The sequence below is a fragment of the Staurois parvus genome, unplaced genomic scaffold, assembly GCF_062004578.1.
Source record: "Staurois parvus isolate SC_StPar_1 unplaced genomic scaffold, SC_StPar_1.0 ptg000002l, whole genome shotgun sequence".
In the NCBI taxonomy this organism is placed as follows: Eukaryota; Metazoa; Chordata; class Amphibia; order Anura; family Ranidae; genus Staurois; species Staurois parvus.
The window spans coordinates 1,706,442-1,725,984 of record NW_028317798.1 but is presented as its reverse complement, the minus strand read 5'-3'; the positions used below and the strand labels follow the sequence as shown (position 1 = coordinate 1,725,984).

Genomic DNA, 19,543 nt, shown 5'->3' with positions numbered 1-19,543 from the left:
CATCGCCACACTCTGCCATGTGCCACTTTCAGGTCTCCTCACACACTGCTGGTGTGTTCAATTTTTTGACATAGGGTGCTGGCAGATTACGGGCCTCCCATAGCTGCTGCCAGGCCCCTAATCTGCCATGGGCCCCTATACCGCCTCCTCATGATGCTGCCAGGTCCAGAGTCTCTCCTGGGTCCCTGTACGGCCTCCCATTGCTGCTGTCTCCATCGCCACACTCTGCCATGTGCCACTTTCAGGTCTCCTCACACTGCTGGTGTGTTGAATTTTTTGACATAGGGTGCTGGCAGATTACGGGCCTCCCATAGCTGCTGCCAGGCCCCTAATCTGCCATGGGCCCCTGTACCGCCTCCTCATGCTGCTGCCAGGTCCAGAGTCTCTCATGGGTCCCTGTACGGCCTCCCATTGCTGCTGTCTCCATCGCCACACTCTGCCATGTGCCACTTTCAGGTCTCCTCACACACTGCTGGTGTGTTCAATTTTTTGACATAGGGTGCTGGCAGATTATGGGCCTCCCATAGCTGCTGCCAGGCCCCTAATCTGCCATGGGCCCCTGTACCGCCTTCTCATGCTGCTGCCAGGTCCAGAGTCTCTCATGGGTCCCTGTACGGCCTCCCATTGCTGCTGTCTCCATCGCCACACTCTGCCATGTGCCACTTTCAGGTCTCCTCACACTGCTGGTGTGTTAAATTTTTTGACATAGGGTGCTGGCAGATTACGGGCCTCCCATAGCTGCTGCCAGGCCCCTAATCTGCCATGGGCCCCTATACCGCCTCCTCATGCTGCTGCCAAGTCCAGAGTCTGTCATGGGTCCCTGTACGGCCTCCCATTGCTGCTGTCTCCATCGCCACACTGTGCCATGTGCCACTTTCAGGTCTCCTCACACTGCTGGTGTGTTCAATTTTTTGACATAGGGTGCTGGCAGATTACGGGCCTCCCATAGCTGCTGCCAGGCCCCTAATCTGCCATGGGCCCCTGTACCGCCTCCTCATGCTACTGCCAGGTCCAGAGTCTCTCATGGGTCCCTGTACGGCCTCCCATTGCTGCTGTCTCCATCGCCACACTCTGCCATGTGCCACTTTTTGGTCTCCTCACACTGCTGGTGTGTTCAATTTTTTGACATAGGGTGCTGGCAGATTACGGGCCTCCCATAGCTGCTGCCAGGCCCCTAATCTGCCATGGGCCCCTATACCGCCTCCTCATGCTGCTGCCAGGTCCAGAGTCTGTCATGGGTCCCTGTACGGCCTCCCATTGCTGCTGTCTCCATCGCCACACTGTGCCATGTGCCACTTTCAGGTCTCCTCACACTATGGTGTGTTGAATTTTTTGACATAGGGTGCTGGCAGATTACGGGCCTCCCATAGCTGCTGCCAGGCCCCTAATCTGCCATGGGCCCCTGTACCGCCTCCTCATGCTGCTGCCAGGTCCAGAGTCTCTCATGGGTCCCTGTACGGCCTCCCATTGCTGCTGTCTCCATCGCCACACTCTGCCATGTGCCACTTTCAGGTCTCCTCACACACTGCTGGTGTGTTCAATTTTTTGACATAGGGTGCTGGCAGATTACGGGCCTCCCATAGCTGCTGCCAGGCCCCTAATCTGCCATGGGCCCCTATACCGCCTCCTCATGCTGCTGCCAGGTCCAGAGTCTCTCATGGGTCCCTGTATGGCCTCCCAATGCTGCTGTCTCCATCGCCACACTGTGCCATGTGCCACTTTCAGGTCTCCTCACACACTGCTGGTGTGTTGAATTTTTTGACATAGGGTGCTGGCAGATTACGGGCCTCCCATAGCTGCTGCCAGGCCCCTAATCTGCCATGGGCCCCTGTACCGCCTCCTCATGCTGCTGCCAGGTCCAGAGTCTCTCATGGGTCCCTGTACGGCCTCCCATTGCTGCTGTCTCCATCGCCACACTCTGCCATGTGCCACTTTCAGGTCTCCTCACACACTGCTGGTGTGTTCAATTTTTTGACATAGGGTGCTGGCAGATTACGGGCCTCCCATAGCTGCTGCCAGGCCCCTAATCTGCCATGGGCCCCTGTACCGCCTCCTCATGCTGCTGCCAGGTCCAGAGTCTCTCATGGGTCCCTGTACGGCCTCCCATTGCTGCTGTCTCCATCGCCACACTCTGCCATGTGCCACTTTCAGGTCTCCTCACACTATGGTGTGTTGAATTTTTTGACATAGGGTGCTGGCAGATTACGGGCCTCCCATAGCTGCTGCCAGGCCCCTAATCTGCCATGGGCCCCTGTACCGCCTCCTCATGCTGCTGCCAGGTCCAGAGTCTCTCATGGGTCCCTGTACGGCCTCCCATTGCTGCTGTCTCCATCGCCACACTCTGCCATGTGCCACTTTCAGGTCTCCTCACACTGCTGGTGTGTTGAATTTTTTGACATAGGGTGCTGGCAGATTACGGGCCTCCCATAGCTGCTGCCAGGCCCCTAATCTGCCATGGGCCCCTGTACCGCCTCCTCATGCTGCTGCCAAGTCCAGAGTCTGTCATGGGTCCCTGTACGGCCTCCCATTGCTGCTGTCTCCATCGCCACACTCTGCCATGTGCCACTTTCAGGTCTCCTCACACACTGCTGGTGTGTTCAATTTTTTGTCATAGGGTGCTGGCAGATTACGGGCCTCCCATAGCTGCTGCCAGGCCCCTAATCTGCCATGGGCCCCCGTACCGACTCCTCATGCTGCTGCCAGGCCCGTAATCTGTCATGGGCCCCTGTTGTCGCTTGTTGGCATATTCCGCTCGTTCAGATGCTCCTTCTCCTGCTACTCCTCTTCACGGATTCCGTCAGCAGTCTTTCTTGGAATCCGTTTCCAAGAGACAACAGTTTGCGAGCACGCACCCGACGGTGCAGAAGCTGAACGTCCTCCTGTCCAAGTTGCTGCTGCCAGGCTCGTAATCTGTCATGCGCCCCTGTACCACCTCCTCATGCTGCTGCCAGGTCCAGAGTGTGTCATGGGTCCCTGTACGGCCTCCCATTGCTGCTGCCAGGCCCGTAATCTGCCATGGGCCCCCGTACCAACTCCTCATGCTGCTGCCAGGCCCGTAATCTGTCATGGGCCCCTGTACCGCCTCCTCATGCTGCTGCCAGGTCCAGAGTGTGTCATGGGTCCCTGTACGGCCTCCCATTGCTGCTGTCTCCATCGCCACACTCTGCCATGTGCCACTTTCAGGTCTCCTCACACTGCTGGTGGTTTCCATTTTTGTCATAGGGTGCTGTATGGCCTCCCATTGCTGCTGCCTCCACCGCCACACTGTGGCTCCACACTCTGGTTTTGGCCCCGTGACTGCCCAAATGAGTGAAGTGTGTGGTGATTCTAAGATCGACGGCACTCATCTGCATGTCATACTGACTGTCAGTATTATTTCTCTTCCCCAGCAGACTCCAAGGGCATTTAAATTAAAGGTACAGTGTTCTGCACTAATATAAAGTCTCTCTGAAGCCTAGAAACACCCTTTTATAAGTTAAATTCGCAGCGAATATATTCGACTCGAATCGAAATTTTTCCACGAATTCGCCGAATCAGTTGAATCGAATTTTTGAATACTTCGCTCATCTCTAATGAAAAGCAAACTTGATGGGCTTATTATACATTAAAAAACCTGTAAAATACCACTTGAAGAACAAAATATGCACTGTACAGTCAATATTAAAATTAAGTGTTATCAAGTCGATGTCTATTCCTGGTGACAATACATAGGGATTGATTTACTAATATTGGAAATTGCAAAATCTGGTGTAGCTGTGCATGGTAGCCAATCAGATTCTAACCTCAACTTGTTCAATTAAGCTTTGACAATAAAACCTGGAAGCTGATTGGTTTCTATGCAGAGCTGCACCAGATTTTACACTCTCCAGTTTTACTAAATTAACCCCATAGTGTTCCTTCAAAATTTTGACTACTATTTGGGTCTTTGCACAATGGCATGGTCAAGTCTTTTGCAGTGAGTTTTCATAACATCTCTAAATCAATACAACTTCATTAAAGGTATCTGGGTTACCAGTGAAGAGTTGGGCTCAGTTTGCTAAAGGAACCATTTTTTTTCCTTATTGTCTAGGACTGGGATCTCCAAACTTTCTAAACAAAGGGTCGGTTTACTGGCCTTCAAATTTTGGGGGAGCCAGGCTGTGACCATTGGGAGAAAAAAATGTCCTGGCATCAGTGGGAGTAAACGGTGCCCCATCATTGGTATTAGGGGGAGGAATAGTGCCCCATTATTGGTATTAGGGGGAGGAATAGTGCCTCATTGTTAGTATCAATGGGAGGAATAGTGCCCCATCACTGGTATCAATGAGGGAAATAGTGCCCCATCATTGGTATGAAAGGGAGAAATAGTGCCCAATCATTGAAACAACAAATAACCCGCGCTCCTATGTGTTGAACTATATGTGACAAAAAGTAAAATCAATAAATTTCTAAATCTGCTAAAACAATGCTGCTTTTCAGAAAGTGCAATAACACTAACACATAATATATAATAATAAACACAGCGCAAAAATTTAATCAAATAGATAAAGTCCATAACATTAAATGTCTATAACAAATAGATAAGCACTCAAGCACGCAACATTTAATGTTATGGACTTTATCTATTCGATTACATTTGTTGCGCAGTTAATTATTATATATTAAGTGCCCCATCATTCGTATCAATGAAAGGAATAGTGCCCCAATGTTGGTATTGGTGGGGGAATAGTGCCCCATCACTGGTTTCAATAAGAGAAATAGTGCCCCATCATTAGTGTCAATGGGAGGAATAGTCCCCCATCATTGTATTAATGGGTGAAATAGTGCCCCACCATTAATATCAATAGGAGGAATAGTGCCCCATCCTTAGTATCAATGAAAGAAATGTTGCCCATTGCTGGTATCAATGGGGAAATAGTGCCCCATCACCGGTTTCAATTATTATTATTATTATACAGGATTTATATAGCGCCAACAGTTTGCGCAGCGCTTTACAATATAAGGGAGACAGTACAATTACAATACATTTCAGTACAGAAGGAATAGGAGGGCCCTGCTCGTGGAGCTTACAATCTAAATGAAGGGGGGAGGTGATACAAAAGGTGATAGCTGCAGGGGGATGATCTGGTGGAGGTGATTCAAGTACTGTTCTTAGTTGGAGGTGGGAGGAATAGTGCCCCATCCTTAGTATCAATAAAATAAATGTTGCCCATTGCTGGTATCAATGGGGAAATAGTGTCCCATCACTGGTTTCAATAAGACGAATAGTGCCCCATCATTGGTATCAATAGGAGGAATAGTGCTCCATCATTGGTATCAATGAGAGAAGTGCCCCATCGTTGGTATCAATGGGCGGAAAAGTGCCCCATCCTTGCTATCAATGGGAGAAATAGTGCCCCACCATTAATATAAATGGGAGAAATAGTGCCCCATCCTTAGTATCAATGAAAGAAATGTTGCCCATTGCTGGTATCAATGGGGAAATAGTGCTCCATCACTGGTTTCAATAAGATAAATAATGCCCCATCATTAGTGTCAATGGGAGGAATAGTCCCCCATCATTGTATTAATGGGAGAAATAGTGCCCCACCATTAATATCAATGGGAGGAATAGTGCCCCATCCTTAGTATCAATGAAAGAAATGTTGCCCATTGCTGGTATCAATGGGGAAATAGTGCCCCATCACTGGTTTCAATAAGACGAATAGTGCCCTATCATTGGTATCAATAGGAGGAATAGTGCTCCATCATTGGTATCAATGGGAGAAGTGCCCCATCGTTGGTATCAATGGGAGGAAAAGTGCCACATCATTGGTATCAATGGGGGAATATTGCCCCATTGTCTTTGTCAGTGGGAGAAACTATGTCACACTGTTGTTTGCAGTGGGAGGAATAATGCCTCGAGGGCTGGATAAAAGCAAGCAAAAGGGCTGCATCTGGCCCACCGGGCCGCAGTTTGGAGACCACTGGTCTAGGATATTGTTAGAATTCTTCACCAACACCAAAGTTCAAAGGCATCAATTACCTTGCTTGTTCACTGTCCAGCTTTCCACAGAGAGTCAGAGAAAATACTGTATCCTAGACAGATCACAAAGATCTTTTTTAGGACTTTCGTCCTTGCTCTTCCAAGTCTCAATCTACATTGTATTCCATGATAGGTAGATCCTTTTGTAGCACCCTCCTAGATAGCTAATTACTAGGCAGAGGCTGAGTAGCAGCCTGGTGCAACAGTCAGAGGGAGGTAAAGTTGTGATCAGGGCTAAGAGGCTCTGTAGCCCCTCTGGAATTATCCCCCTGCTCTAGAGCTTTGGAGAAAGGTCTAGAAGCAGTGGGCAGATTTAAGGAGTGGTTGGTTTGTACTCTTAGGGGATCCTGGCCAATCCCCAACAGGAGGCTTGGCAAGGGGCCAGGACAACCTTTAAGAGCCTGCTCAGCAGCAGGAGAGTTCGGGTGGAAGATAGAGAGGGGCTCACCTGCAGGCAGAGGACCTTGAAAGGCCAAAAACTTGGGACTTCACTGGCACCCTGAAAGAGGACCACCTGTGAGGCAGTGAAGGAGCATCCCGTTAGAAAGCTTGGTAGCAGCCACCAACCCACCAGCAGCACAGGAGAGGGACCAAGTGAGTAAATCTGCACCCCTTGGGCCAGTAAGGGAAAAGGAGCACTCTAATGGGGCACTGGATTTTCCATTTTAACGGGGACGAATCCCCAACCCAGGGATACACCCAGTGCAGCTGGATGAGGAGAGGAGTCACCTGGGGTGGTACTACAGGAAATGCTGCCTAGCTCTCCAGAAGAGAAACTTTGCTTTAGAGACTTGTACATTATCCTTGGGCATCCCATACACCCGTTACCTCATCCAAGTTCTAATCCCCTAATAAAATTTCAAAACAAAGCTCAATGACTGGTTACTGTCTCCTAATGCAAGTCTGAGTGAAGGAAATGTGTGTTGCCTGGTTGTGCAGGACTATAGGGGACCCAAATCTCTTGCAACTCCTAAGGGGTAGTGCTACCACCATCAAGTCTGAAATCAGCTGTCTTTCCTATCATCATAACCTTATTTTTTTATATTTAGTTCATCTTGATATCTATCTCATATTTTCAATCCGTTCTTTAGTTTTCTCTATGAGACACTGAAGGTTTGATTTACTAAAGGCAAGTAGGTTGTTCACTTTGCATAGGAATTTTTCCTAGCTTAGTAAATTAGCTGAAACACTGTTGACTTGCATCATCCAATCATGTGGAAGCAAAAATACAGTTTTGTTTATTTTCCTTGCAAGTAACCACGTTTTTCTTTGCAAAGTTATTTTTTTACCAAGTTGATGCATTATTACAGGTATTAGAAGTCTTATATGAAAACTGGGAAATTACATATGCTGTTGGTGAAGACTTACTCTTCAAGATTTGGGCACATATTAAACATCCTTTCAAACTATAAATTGAAATGAGATTATTTATCCTTGCATTATTATTATTACTAGTGCAAAATGTGTCATCTCTTTATACTCTAATTGACATACTTTTAGATAACTTAAAGCTGATCCCCCGTGAAAATATAAAATTCTCAATCCCAAGCCAAAGCTTTACATTTGGCAGAACGTGTGTCCCTTTACCAACATTTGCGGCAGTCTCTGTGATAATATGCCTCAAACTCATGCGTCTGCAAGCCTCAAGGAGAATAAAAGAAACATTCTTAACCACTTGAGCTCCTGAGGATTTACCCCCTTAATGACCAGGCCTTTTTTTGCTGTTTGGCGCTGCACTAATTCAAATGATAACTGCGCGGTCATGCAATGCTGTACCCAAACAAAATTTACGTCCTTTTTTTCACACAAATAGAGCTTTCTTTTGATGGTATTTTATCATCTGTGCGCTTTTTATTTTTTGCGCTATAAACAAAAAAACACAAAAATTTTGAAAAAAAAATATATTTTCTACTTTCAGCTATAAAAAATATATCGTAAACTCAAAGTTAGTCATAAATTTAAGCCAAAATGTATTCTGCTACATGTTTTTGGTAAAATTAGCGGGCAAACTGGCGCTATATGGGAGGGGCGCTAACACTATTGGAAGTCACCAGTGACACTAATACAGTGATCAGTAAAAATCTGTTCACTGTAATCAATGACACTGGTGACAGAGCAGTGAAGGAGTTAACTGGGGGGGGGTGGGGGGCGATCAAGGGGTTAAACGGGATTACTGGTGTACTGGTAATCTGGCGCTATCTGGGAGGGGCGCTAACACTATCGGAAGTCGCCAGCGACACTGATACAGTGATCAGTAAAAATCGATTCACTGATCAGTGACACTGGTGACAGGGCAGGTTAACTGGGGGGGGCGTGATCAGGGGGTTAAATGTGTACTAGGTGTGTTCTAACTGTGGGTATGTGCTGTTTTACTCACTGTTTGGATGTCTTCTTCTCTGTCTGGAACATAATGTGTCCAGGCAGAGAAGAATGACATCATATCCTGTCCTGTGTAAATGTCAACACAGGACAGGATAGGACAGGGACCGATCATCTGATTTCAGCCAGACATCACTGGCTGAAATTGAATGATTGATCCCTCTGGCATCAAATGGTATCACCCGTGGGTCGGCGGGAGCGCGCGCGCACGCCCCCTGCCAGCGAAAACGTCGGGAGCGCGGAACCCGTTTTAAAACGTGGTTTTGCGCCCCAGTGCCGCCCTGCACACGTATATATACAGTGGCAGGGCGGCAAGTGGTTAAGAAAATAATGGACACTTTTAAACAGTATAATTACAATAAAGATCTTTAATTCATTCTGTATAGGTGTGTGCAATAGTTTTAATTATAAAGCAGTTAATACAGTAGGTTATTAGTGTATCTAAAAAAGAAAGATATTATATTATATTATTTGGCTTTCTCTTTTGTTTTTATTTTTCTCTTTTTAATGTAAACTTAGGCTTTATGTACACTCACCGGCCACTTTATTAGGTACAACTGTTCAATTGCTTGGTAACACAAATTGCTAATCAGCAAATCACATGGCAGCAACTCAATGCATTTAGGCATGTAGACGTGGTGACGACAACTTGCTGAAGTTCAAACCGAGCATCAGAATGGGGAAGAAAGGGAATTTAAGGGACTTTGAACGTGGCATGGTTGTTGGTGCCAGACTGGCTGGTCTGAGTATTTCGAAAACTGCTGATCTACTGGGATGTTCATGCACAACCATCTCTAGAGTTTACAAAGAATGGTCAGAAAAAGAGAAAATATCCAGTGAGTGGCAGTTGTGTGGATGAAAATGCTTTGTTTATGTCAGAGCAGAATGGTCAGTCTGGTTGCTGCAACATTCAGATGGTAGGATCAGAATTTGGCATAAACAACATAAAAGCATGGATCCATCCTGCCTTGTATCAATGGTTCAGGCTGCTGGTGGTGGTGTAATGGTGTGGGGAATATTTTCTAGGAACTAGCAAGGTGTACCTGATAAAGTGGCCAATGAGAATGTGTGTATATATATCTTTTTTTCTCAGAAAATAGGTGCAGAAACTCAACCACAACCCCCCCTCCCCCCTTCTCCCACACACACACCCTTCAAACAGCATCAAATAACGGAAGTGATTACATTTTAAAAACAGTGGGAGGGTCTTAAAGGGACATTAAATACCAGAAGTGCATTGTGTACCAGAGTTGGGGGGGGGGGGGGTTACATGTAGAGTTCATGGGTGCACTACGTGCAGAGTTCTGGTACTTGCATAGTGTAGAGTTCAGGGGTGTACTGCATACAGAGTGCAGAGTTCAGGAGTGCGCTACAAACACCTTCTTCCACAGCTGCTTACCTCTGCATCCCTCATCCACAGCTCACTTTTATCCCTCTTCAGTTCTGACCTCTGCATACAACCCCCCACCACTGCCCCCAGCTTTTCTGCCCCTCCTTAAAAGCTCCCTCATCTTCCACATCTTACTTTGGTTATTGTATTAGGCTGAAGTACCCAGCCAGCTATAGTAACTCCCTGCACACTGTAGGTGGCTCCACCTCTTTCACTTGTAGAGAGATCATCCAGTGGGAGTGTTGGCATCTGCACTGCACCCTGGACACCTGCATCTCCCTTGTCCCCATCCTGAACTCAGTGGGAGCCTCTAGGGAGATTAGATCTGTGGGAGTCATTGGAGACAACTGTCACTTGTAAACACAGAAGCTGGACATCTGTGTTTAAAAGTGAAAGTGGCGAGCAGGGAGCAGATGGCCTGAGTCAGAGTTCCACCAAGTTCCAGCTGAAAAAAAGCAATAAGACTCTTATGCAGACTTATGGCCTTGGTGACCAGGGAAGAGAGGGAAGTGAGTGTGAACCCCCTTCCATCCTTAACCATATCACGCCACATGCCTTTCTCATTGTGAAGGTACCTTGCAAGGGGATGGGGGGTTAGCAAAGCTTCCTTCTTGCAAGGCACCTTCTTCTCATGTTTAGGGGACAAGTGCCTCATCTGCACATCAAGTCTTCAAGAAGATGTACGGGGGGACTTGTCAGAATCTGGAAGTTGCTTTTATTATGAGTACAGGGTACATTTGTACTCATTCCCCTAAAAAATGTTATTTAAATATATTTAATGTCACATTTAAAGGTTTAAATTATACTATTCTGAAACTCTATGTGTAGTGTTAGGGCAATCTCCGAAGCATGTTGTTTAAAGGATTTTTTTCAATGTTGCCTTTTAAACCAGATAATTAGACCCTCTCCCTGTTGAACATTTTTTTTTTGCATTGGTCCACCATCGAAGTGCCCAGTTATCTATGACATTTGTATAACTTTTTTCTTTTTTTTTTATTATCACATTTCCACCAAATGTGAAACATTGTGCCTCTACCTCCACATCCACGCCAACACATAGGTGAATTATCTCCCCTTATTCTGTGTGCTACACTCTGTGTAATATACCATCTTGCCAAGCATTTATAATTCATTTACACATCTCTCACATTTACATTCCCGTGAATTAATCTATATATTTTCTTTTGCTTTTCCTCATCAACAATTACTCCTAAATCCCTTTCCCATTTCTCTATAAATGGGGGCCTTGTAACCGTGTTTAATCCTGTGAGGATCTTATATACTTTAGAAACCCCGTGTTTCCCATCTCCCCTTGTATCTAATAAGTGCTCAAAAGGGTTCCAGTCCTTTTTTGTTCTCAATGGCCTTGGAAGCTTCCCCACAAAGTGTTTCAGTTGAAAACGCCACTCATCCATTCTCAAAAATATTTCACTCTTGTTTTTCATTTCCATATAAGAACATACTTCTTCCCCCACCATTATATCTCTTAATTGTACATCTTTCTTCTTTATCCACCTGCCTGTAACAATTTCTTTACCTGGGGGAAAAACTCTGTGGATCCTAAGGGCATTAACAGTGAATTAAATTCCCATCTCATTTGTTTGTGTAAAACATCCCAAATTCTTAAAACATTACGTGTAATCACACTTGTACTATCTGCAATCCACGGAATTGTGGAGGTAACCATACAATTCTACTCAAATTTGCCTGAATAAATGTATTTTCTATTTTTACTCAGATTTTCCCCTTTGCATTATGTGTCCAATCATAAATTCTTGCTAATATTACTGAATTATAATATTTTTTCAAATCTGGAGCTCCTAATCCTCCTTTCTCTTTGTCTCTACACAAAATATCATGGCTTATTCTGGGTTTCTTATTCCTCCAAATAAATCTTGTTAGAATTTTTCTAATTTTTCCAAAATATGCTTCTGGTAGTTTAATAGGTATCATTTAAAATTTATATAACCTTTTTGGAACAATTACCATTTTTATCAGGTTTATCCTTCCTATCCCTGTCAAAGATCTCCATCCTATTTTGCTTAATTCGTCCTTAATTTCATTTAGTAGTGGAATATAGTTTGATCTATATAGGTTCTTTGGAGATACTGTCAATTTTATACCTAGATATTTTAATTCTCTTTCTCTCCAAGCAAAGGGGAATTCCTTCTGTAGCATTTTTTCTCTCTATTAGGAAAGTTTATATTTAAAATCTCTGTTTTAGTAGGGTTCATTTTTAAATTAGACATCTCACCATATTGTTTTAAAGCTTTCATTAAATTTGGCAATGTTGTCCTTGGATGTCCCACATAAAATAACATATCGCCTGCATAAGCTGCCACCTTATGCTCTATATCCCCTACCCAAATTCCCTTTATATCTATATTATTCCTTATAGTAGCCAAAAGTGATTCCAGAGACAAAACATATAGCAAAGGAGACAAAGGGCATCCCTGCCTTGTACCATTATGCATCCCGAAGTACTCTGATACTTCCCCATTATCCATAATTGCAGCCGAAGGTTGACTATATTTCCTTATCCATTCTCTCATCATGGGTCCCAACCCTAGTACTTCTAAAGTGTCCAACATATATCCTCAGTTTACTCTGTCAAATGCCTTTTCGGCATCAATCGAGAGTACTAGTGAAGGAGTTTTCTCTTTCCTACTTTTTTGTATGAGAAACATCGATCGTAACCCATTGTCTCTACCTTCCCGCATATAGTTTAGTTTCCATCTCTCCTCCCAAAGCTGTCAGGGATGCGGGTATGGCCAGAAGTGTGTGGACTGACACAGGGAAACGCAGGCTTCAGATATAGTAAATAATATAATTTATTAAGACTAACAATACAAACGCAGTGCAAAACTAAACATAAACACAGTGCAAACAAACTGAACCAAACCTCCAACAGATAACAAACATACAATACAAGAGTATTCAGGCAGGCCGGGTCGGTAGCAAACGGGCAAACGGAGTACCAGGAGCAGGCGGGAGAGTGGTCAGGACTAGCCAAGGTCAGTACAGGCAGAGTTCAAGCAGAGTCAGGACAGAAGTAACAGGATCAGGAAACCAGGGCCAAGCAAACAGTACAACAAGGCACAGACTGCAGGTCTGGCCATCCCTTAAATACACCACCTGCAATCAGCCCCAGGTGGTGGCTAATTGCCGGAGTGAGCCTCTGGTTGCTGAGAGCACCCGCTGGCCAGTCCTGGTACTGCAACCCACAAGGCAGGTGAGTCCCACCACTATTGGCAAGTCCATTCCTGACAAAAACAATCATATATGTCTTCAGTTTGGGTAGTAATAGTTCTTTATATTTTTTATAGTATCTCACTGTGTACCTATCGGGGCCTGGACTTTTCCCACCTGTGGTACTTTTTAATGCTAACTGTATTTCTTCCTGTGTTATTGCTGTTTCAAGGGATTTTAGTTGTTCTTTGCTTAATTTCGGTAATCTTGCCTTTTTTAAATATGCCCTTTTTTCTATTATTCCCCCCTCATTTTCCCCTATGATCCCCTGGGGATTAATATTGTATAGTTTATTATATTATTCTTTAAACACTTTTGCTATATCCTTAGTTGAATGCACTAACTCTCCTTTGCCATCTCTTATTTTCTCTATATAGTTCCTAGTTTGCTTTTTTTTCTGAGCTCTCATAAAATATTTTCCTGGTCTATCTCCCCATCTATATCTCTGTCCTATCATTTTATTAAACACTCTCCTCTTATCTTCTTCCAGAAAACTATTTAATTCTTCTCTTTTATTTAGTACCCTCTACATAATCTCTTTTGTTACTCTATTTTTATGTGACTGTTCTAAATCACTGAGTTCATTAAGAAGTGCATTTATTTTTTTTCATTTCTTTCCCTCTTCTTCTTTGCTCCTATTGCTATTAATATGCTATTAATATTCCTTTAATGTATGCCTTATGAGCTTCCCACACCCTTGCCGCAGTCACTTCCTCAGATTAATTTTCCACAAAAAATTGCTTTATTTCCTTCTTAATTTTCGGATCCGTCTCTTGATCCTAAAGAAGTGACTCATTTAACCTCCATGTTTTCCCTCCTCTCAGCTCATTTCCCCATGATAATTGCATTGTCACAGGAGCGTGATCAGAGATCGACATAACTTCTATATTTACTTTAACCAATGGCTCAATACGTCGTTGGTCCAACAATATGTAATCCAGTCGTAAATACATCTTGTGTGCATGAGAGTAAAACGTATAATCTCTATCCTTTGTACTCATAGCTCTCCATATATCCACAAGTTGACACTGGTATATAATTTTTTCAAAGGTTTCAAAAACCTTCTACCTTCTATCTGCACGGGAGAAGTCATATCCATCTGTGGATCCATACAAAGATTAAAGTTTCCTGCCACAATCAAATTTCCTTTTTTGAAATCTATTAATTTCCTCAGGATATTTTTTAGGAATGCCTCCGGTTTCTTATTCGGGCAATAGATATTTGCTAATGTACATTCTATTTCCTGTAATCTCCCTTTCAAAAACAGGAATCTCCCTTCTGGATCCAAAAAGCTCTCTTCCAGCTCAAACCTTATATTTTTCGCAAAGCCTATTGCCACACCCTTTGCACGTTTAATTGGGGAATCAGCATAAAACCATTTTGGATAGTATCTGGACTGTAACTTCACATTTGTATCTTGTACTAAATGTGTCTCTTGTAAAAAAAAACACAGAAGAGAGTCTATGCTGGATTTCTTTAGGAATTCTAAATTTATTCCCGGGGCTATTTAATCCTCCAACATTATAGGTCACAAAGTGAATCTCTTCCTTTTTTCCCCTTTTCTCACCTCCCCTCAACTTCCTTCTACCATCTCCTCTCTCCACCATATCTTCCCCTTTGTTCTCTAGAGTACCTCCAGACTGATTCTCCTCCTACAATCCCCAAGAGTCTTAAGCTGTCTGCTCCCTCCCCTCTGTCTCTTACCTCCCATTTTTCTCCCCCCCCCCTTTCCCCTTTTAGGCTTTTAGTTTGCCTACGAATCATTTGTGGTCCCAATCCCACCCTTGATTCTACTTTAAGGTGGAACTCTGACCATGTACACCTCACCATTTTGCCCATCCCATCCCCCATATCCCACTATGTTCTATATACTCAATAACAGGTACTCGATAACAGGAGGAAAGGGAAAGGAGGAGGAGAGGGAAAGGAGGAGGAGGGAGAGGGAAGAGAAAAAAAAACCCCACAAAAAAAACAAAAACAAAAAAAACAACCCCTCCTTCTCCTCCCTACCTCCCCATATCATTCCTACTCTCTATTCCCCTTTTAGTCTACCTGTTACCTCTCTTTTTCCATATCCCACAGCTCTCCCTTGCCTTCCTCCCATCCAGGAATAACTATTTTCTGCAATTCAAGTCTCTCACAAAAGTCTCTCATGTCTTCAGGGAATTTCAATCTTGCTGAACGACCATTTTTCCAACCAAACAGGCTAGAAAACCCCAACTATATCGAACGTTCTGCTTTTTCATTTGTTCTAATAATGGCCTCAAAGTTCTCCTTCTTAATAATGTTTCCGCTGCTGGGTCAGCAAAAATTTGAATATTTGCTTTCCCATATTTTATTATAGTTCTTCCTTTTATCTTTTTCCATATCTCTTCTTTGTCTCTATAGTGCTGAAATTGTACAATTACATCTCTCAGATTTTCCCTTCTACCTTCTTGTTGGAATCATCCTATTCTATATACTCCATCTATTTTAATGATTTTAAGGGATTCAGTTGCAGCTCTATCCATTATCGTCTCTAGCATTTTCCCTATTGTTTCCTTCAGATCCTCTCCTTGGGGTATCTCTGGGAGACCTTGTATCCTTAAATTGCGTCTTCTATCCCTATTTTCCTGTTCTTCCAATTTATATAGCAGATTTCTTTGTTCTATTTTCATTTCCGTCATCCATTTTTCTAAGACCTGTATAGCTTGGGCATGTTTGTCCAATTTTCTTTCTGTCTCCACTACTCGTGATAGTACCTGCCCCAGTTCTTTATGTAGTTTCGCCATTTCTTGTTTTATAGATTTCTCTAATCCCTTAAACATTTCTGCTATTTCTATTTTAGTGGCCAATTGCGAGCTCTTCTTCTATATTCTCAGAAGCCACTATTTTTTCTATATCTTCATCTTCTATATTTTGGCTGATGTTAGCCATTCCCAGGGTTAATCTGGTGCCTTCTCCAATACTGTTTTCCTTCTCATATCTTCCATTTATTCCCGTTTGTCTCTCCGGGGTCTGTTTTTCTTGTAAGGGTATATATTTTTTCATTGAGCCTGTTTGAGAGACCTTTGGCCCTCCTCCTTTTGTCCCCTTATTTTTTATATTGTTTTTCCCTTTTCCTTTCTTCCTGTCCTCTTAATTTTTCTGGCACTGGGAGGGATTATCTGTTTAAAGTTCCATCTCTCTAGATAAGTATCTTTTTAAATGTCCTTTTAAATCTTCTTTTCTTTTCCCCCTCTCATCTATAAGCCTCTTTCAGGGTCCACAGCACTTTCGGGTTTTATCTTTCTTAAAAGTCCTCTTTCCACTTCTTCTATTGGTAAGACCCCTTAAATATAACCTTCCCCCCCTCAGTTTTATTACACAGTTTAGTCCCATCCAGTACTCATGCTGCTCTCACTCACCCTTTTTGCTACTACTTCCTCCGCTCTGGTGAGTCAGCTTCCAGTGTCCTCTCCCCAGGAGGGGGGGGGGGTTAGCTGGCTTCAATGTTCCTCCAGATAACAGCAACCTTCGGGGGGGGGGGCAGATCACTCAGCAGTGAACTGCAGCAGTCCGGCTCATGAGGGGGGAGAGTCAGCTATTTACCTGCACACCTTGTTGGCTTCTCTCACCTCCCAGTGCATGAGGTCACATGACCTTCGTCGTCCTCTGAGCTCCTCTCCAGCTGTCAGGACACTCGCTCTCCTTCTGTGCCTCGGCTCCTTCTCCCTCACTGCTCAGACCACCATGCCTGGATCTATGGGATACTCGTTCTTCCAAAAGGGAAGGAAGGTAGGTCCCAGTGGTAGCTTCTCAATCATTTCCCTCCTTTCCTCCTTCCTAGCGGGGCTATGGGTACAGGGTACGCCTGGTGTCGGGAGATCTCACATTGATATCCCACTCTGCGCCATGTTCAGGCTCCTCCCTCGATATTTCTTCTTTCATTCTGTTGTGACTTCAGAAAAGAAATTGAGGAGATATCCCCATTGACACGGGTTCTCATCATCCCTTACTCCATACAAACCTTCTCAACTCTCACTCTTCTGTCTTCCCAGAACTCCACCTCCATAGTCAGCAGGGTGAAATGATCTGCTAAGTCATTGCAGGGAGCAGGATGATCTGAGCTACTGAGTCACTTCTGGAAGGGGGGAGCTGAGCTGCAGAGTAATTTCTGGGAGAGGTGACCTGGGCTGCAGAGTCACTTAGGAGGGAGTGCAGGGGGAGACGAAGCAACTGCTGGAGGGGGGAAAAGGAAATTCTGTTCTGCTGAGTCACTTCTGGGAGGTGAAGCTGAGCTGCTGATTCACGTTTTGGAGCGACATTTGTAAAACTTAAAAAGGGAAAAAAGAACGTGTCCTTCTATTGACTTCATTAGGGTTCAGTGCTATGTTCTGGGTTCACCAACCCACCACTGGGTTCGCTGCACCTCTAGTGTACCAAGCTTTGTTCATTTCACCCATCCCAAGTGCTGGAGCATGTTGGGATCCTCAGCTTTCCCAGGATCTCTCTAGACAGCCTGTGGTGTCACCCCTGCCTATGTGTAGCTGGCAAGAGCCAGAGTGTAAAGAAATTATATTTCTTTTCACTGAAGGACACAAAAAGAGACCCTACAATCATGACTGTATGTGTACAGTGCCTGCAACTTAGGAGACTAAATCTTTAAATCCAGCTTGATTGATGAGTACCAGGTGAAAAAACTAGAAAAGAGGAAATGTCTCTGCTAAACTAAAATTTTAGTAGGCAGCTTAGGTCTTAACTTCTTGACACCAGGCAAAAAAATTGAGCTGTCTCTGGCAGATAGGATATGTCCACCAGCAGGGACATTTCTAGGTGTTTTTTTTATTTGTACCTAGCACTAGTGTTTGCACCAATAATTATAGTGCCACCTGCAGGTAGCACAATAAACATTGGTAAAGGTAATAGGACCACTGCTTTGTCCTTCACTGAATGCAGAGACAGGAATTTAATGGTGAGTAAAAAAAATCTATCTGCTACCTTTTTCCACTAACATTTTTTTTTTTGGTTAACTGCTTTTATGTGGGAGGGGGCAGTCTAAAAGTTCAGTAGACCTTGCATTTTGAATTTAACAGGCAATATAAGATTTTTTTTCTGAATGATGGATTGTAAGCAGTTTTATATAGGATCACAGAGAGTGTTAATCTAGATTTTTTATTTGGTGTGTTTGTATACTTTTAGTTGATTGCCCAAGTCAAGTTCAAGAGAAGAAGGTGGATGTGGAATATGTAGCAGTCTGATGATCTACTACTTGAAGGAAGACATTGAAACAAAACCCCACCGTTTGGAAAATAAAAATATCTTTTTGGGTTGAGTACTTTTTGTCATCATACTAATTGTTTATAAACTATTGTGTAAAACAGCCAAAAAATGCATTTTTTTATTCACATTTTTGTCCATTTGTCAGCTTAATAGAAAATCAGAGCTGGATATTTATTAAAATATTGTACCAAATAAAAGCCTATGTCCTTGAAATGTTGGAAAAGCTACTAAGGTAGATAAATTGGTCATAGAGTTACAGTAAAAAAAAAAAGTTTTTAACTGTAGTTTTGGATTAAGATAATGAATAGTTCATAGCTATCAGTTTTTTTCTTTTTTTTTTTACTGTATTTGGGAAATTTCCCTATGCTCCCTGTCCTGTAGAAACATCAAGAAATTAGAGGAAACCTCTCTAAAAGGGGGAAGAGTGCTACACCAAAAGGTGTGAGTCCAACGTGTATTGATTTCTTTATATCAATTGGAAGAAATCAAAATAGACATACAGGGTAACAATTAAATGTTTTAAAATCACATCTGTATAAATTAGTGTTAATAAAAATCATTGTTAATATATATTCCTGTACTGTTTTAGTTTATTTACACATTTGCACCAATGTGATGCTAGAACAGATATGTGGGCATACTGTAAATACATAAAAGGTTACAAGTCCTGGATATTTTTAAACTTTTTAAAAATAACAAAAAATTAGAACTGTGCTTGAAGTTTTGAATTGAATAGTGTCCTCTATTATTATATTTTGGTATGTTTTCTCTTCTTAAATAAAGACCTTAAATATATGATGTGCTGTGCCAAATTTGCTAATATCTAAACATTATAATTGATAATAACTTAAAATATCATAAAGAAACAACTCGCAGATATCCATAACAATGATAGCAACTCAAAATACCCTTCAAAATCCAAACTACCCCTAGCCAACACCTTCAGATATGCTCACAAAACAGCTACTTAACTGTACAGCCACAATGAACATGAACCACAAATGGTAACCAACAATTGACACTGATACCAATCCAAACCTGATAGACAAGGCCAACACAAATCAGCTACTAACTCACCTTTAAACTAAGGTACTGGTTCTCCCCAACCCACATTGCACGAATTACCCACAGCAAGAGAGTTGATTTATGAACCATAATTTCCCCGTCCATTACCTTATCTTTGCATTTTGTAGACCTTCGGTCATGTTCAACCACAATCAAGTAATACCCTCCCTCTATCACATTCAAATCAGGAAACAATTAGAAAACCTTCTTCTACC

The 19,543-nt window shown here is 43.2% G+C and overlaps 1 protein-coding gene across 2 annotated transcripts in view; it reads left to right on the top strand.

Annotated features, from left to right (window-relative positions):
* The window catches only part of ADGRD2 (adhesion G protein-coupled receptor D2), a 653,782-nt gene extending 634,721 nt beyond the window's left edge, over positions 1 to 19,061 (top strand). For both annotated transcript variants that reach the window (XM_089665904.1, XM_089665444.1), the window contains exon 26: positions 18,183 to 19,061. In XM_089665904.1, coding sequence (XP_089522030.1) covers positions 18,183 to 18,241 — 59 coding nt within the window. In that variant the 3' untranslated portion in view covers positions 18,242 to 19,061. The remainder of the gene's footprint in view (positions 1 to 18,182) is intronic.
* The last annotated feature ends 482 nt before the right edge of the window (positions 19,062 to 19,543 follow it).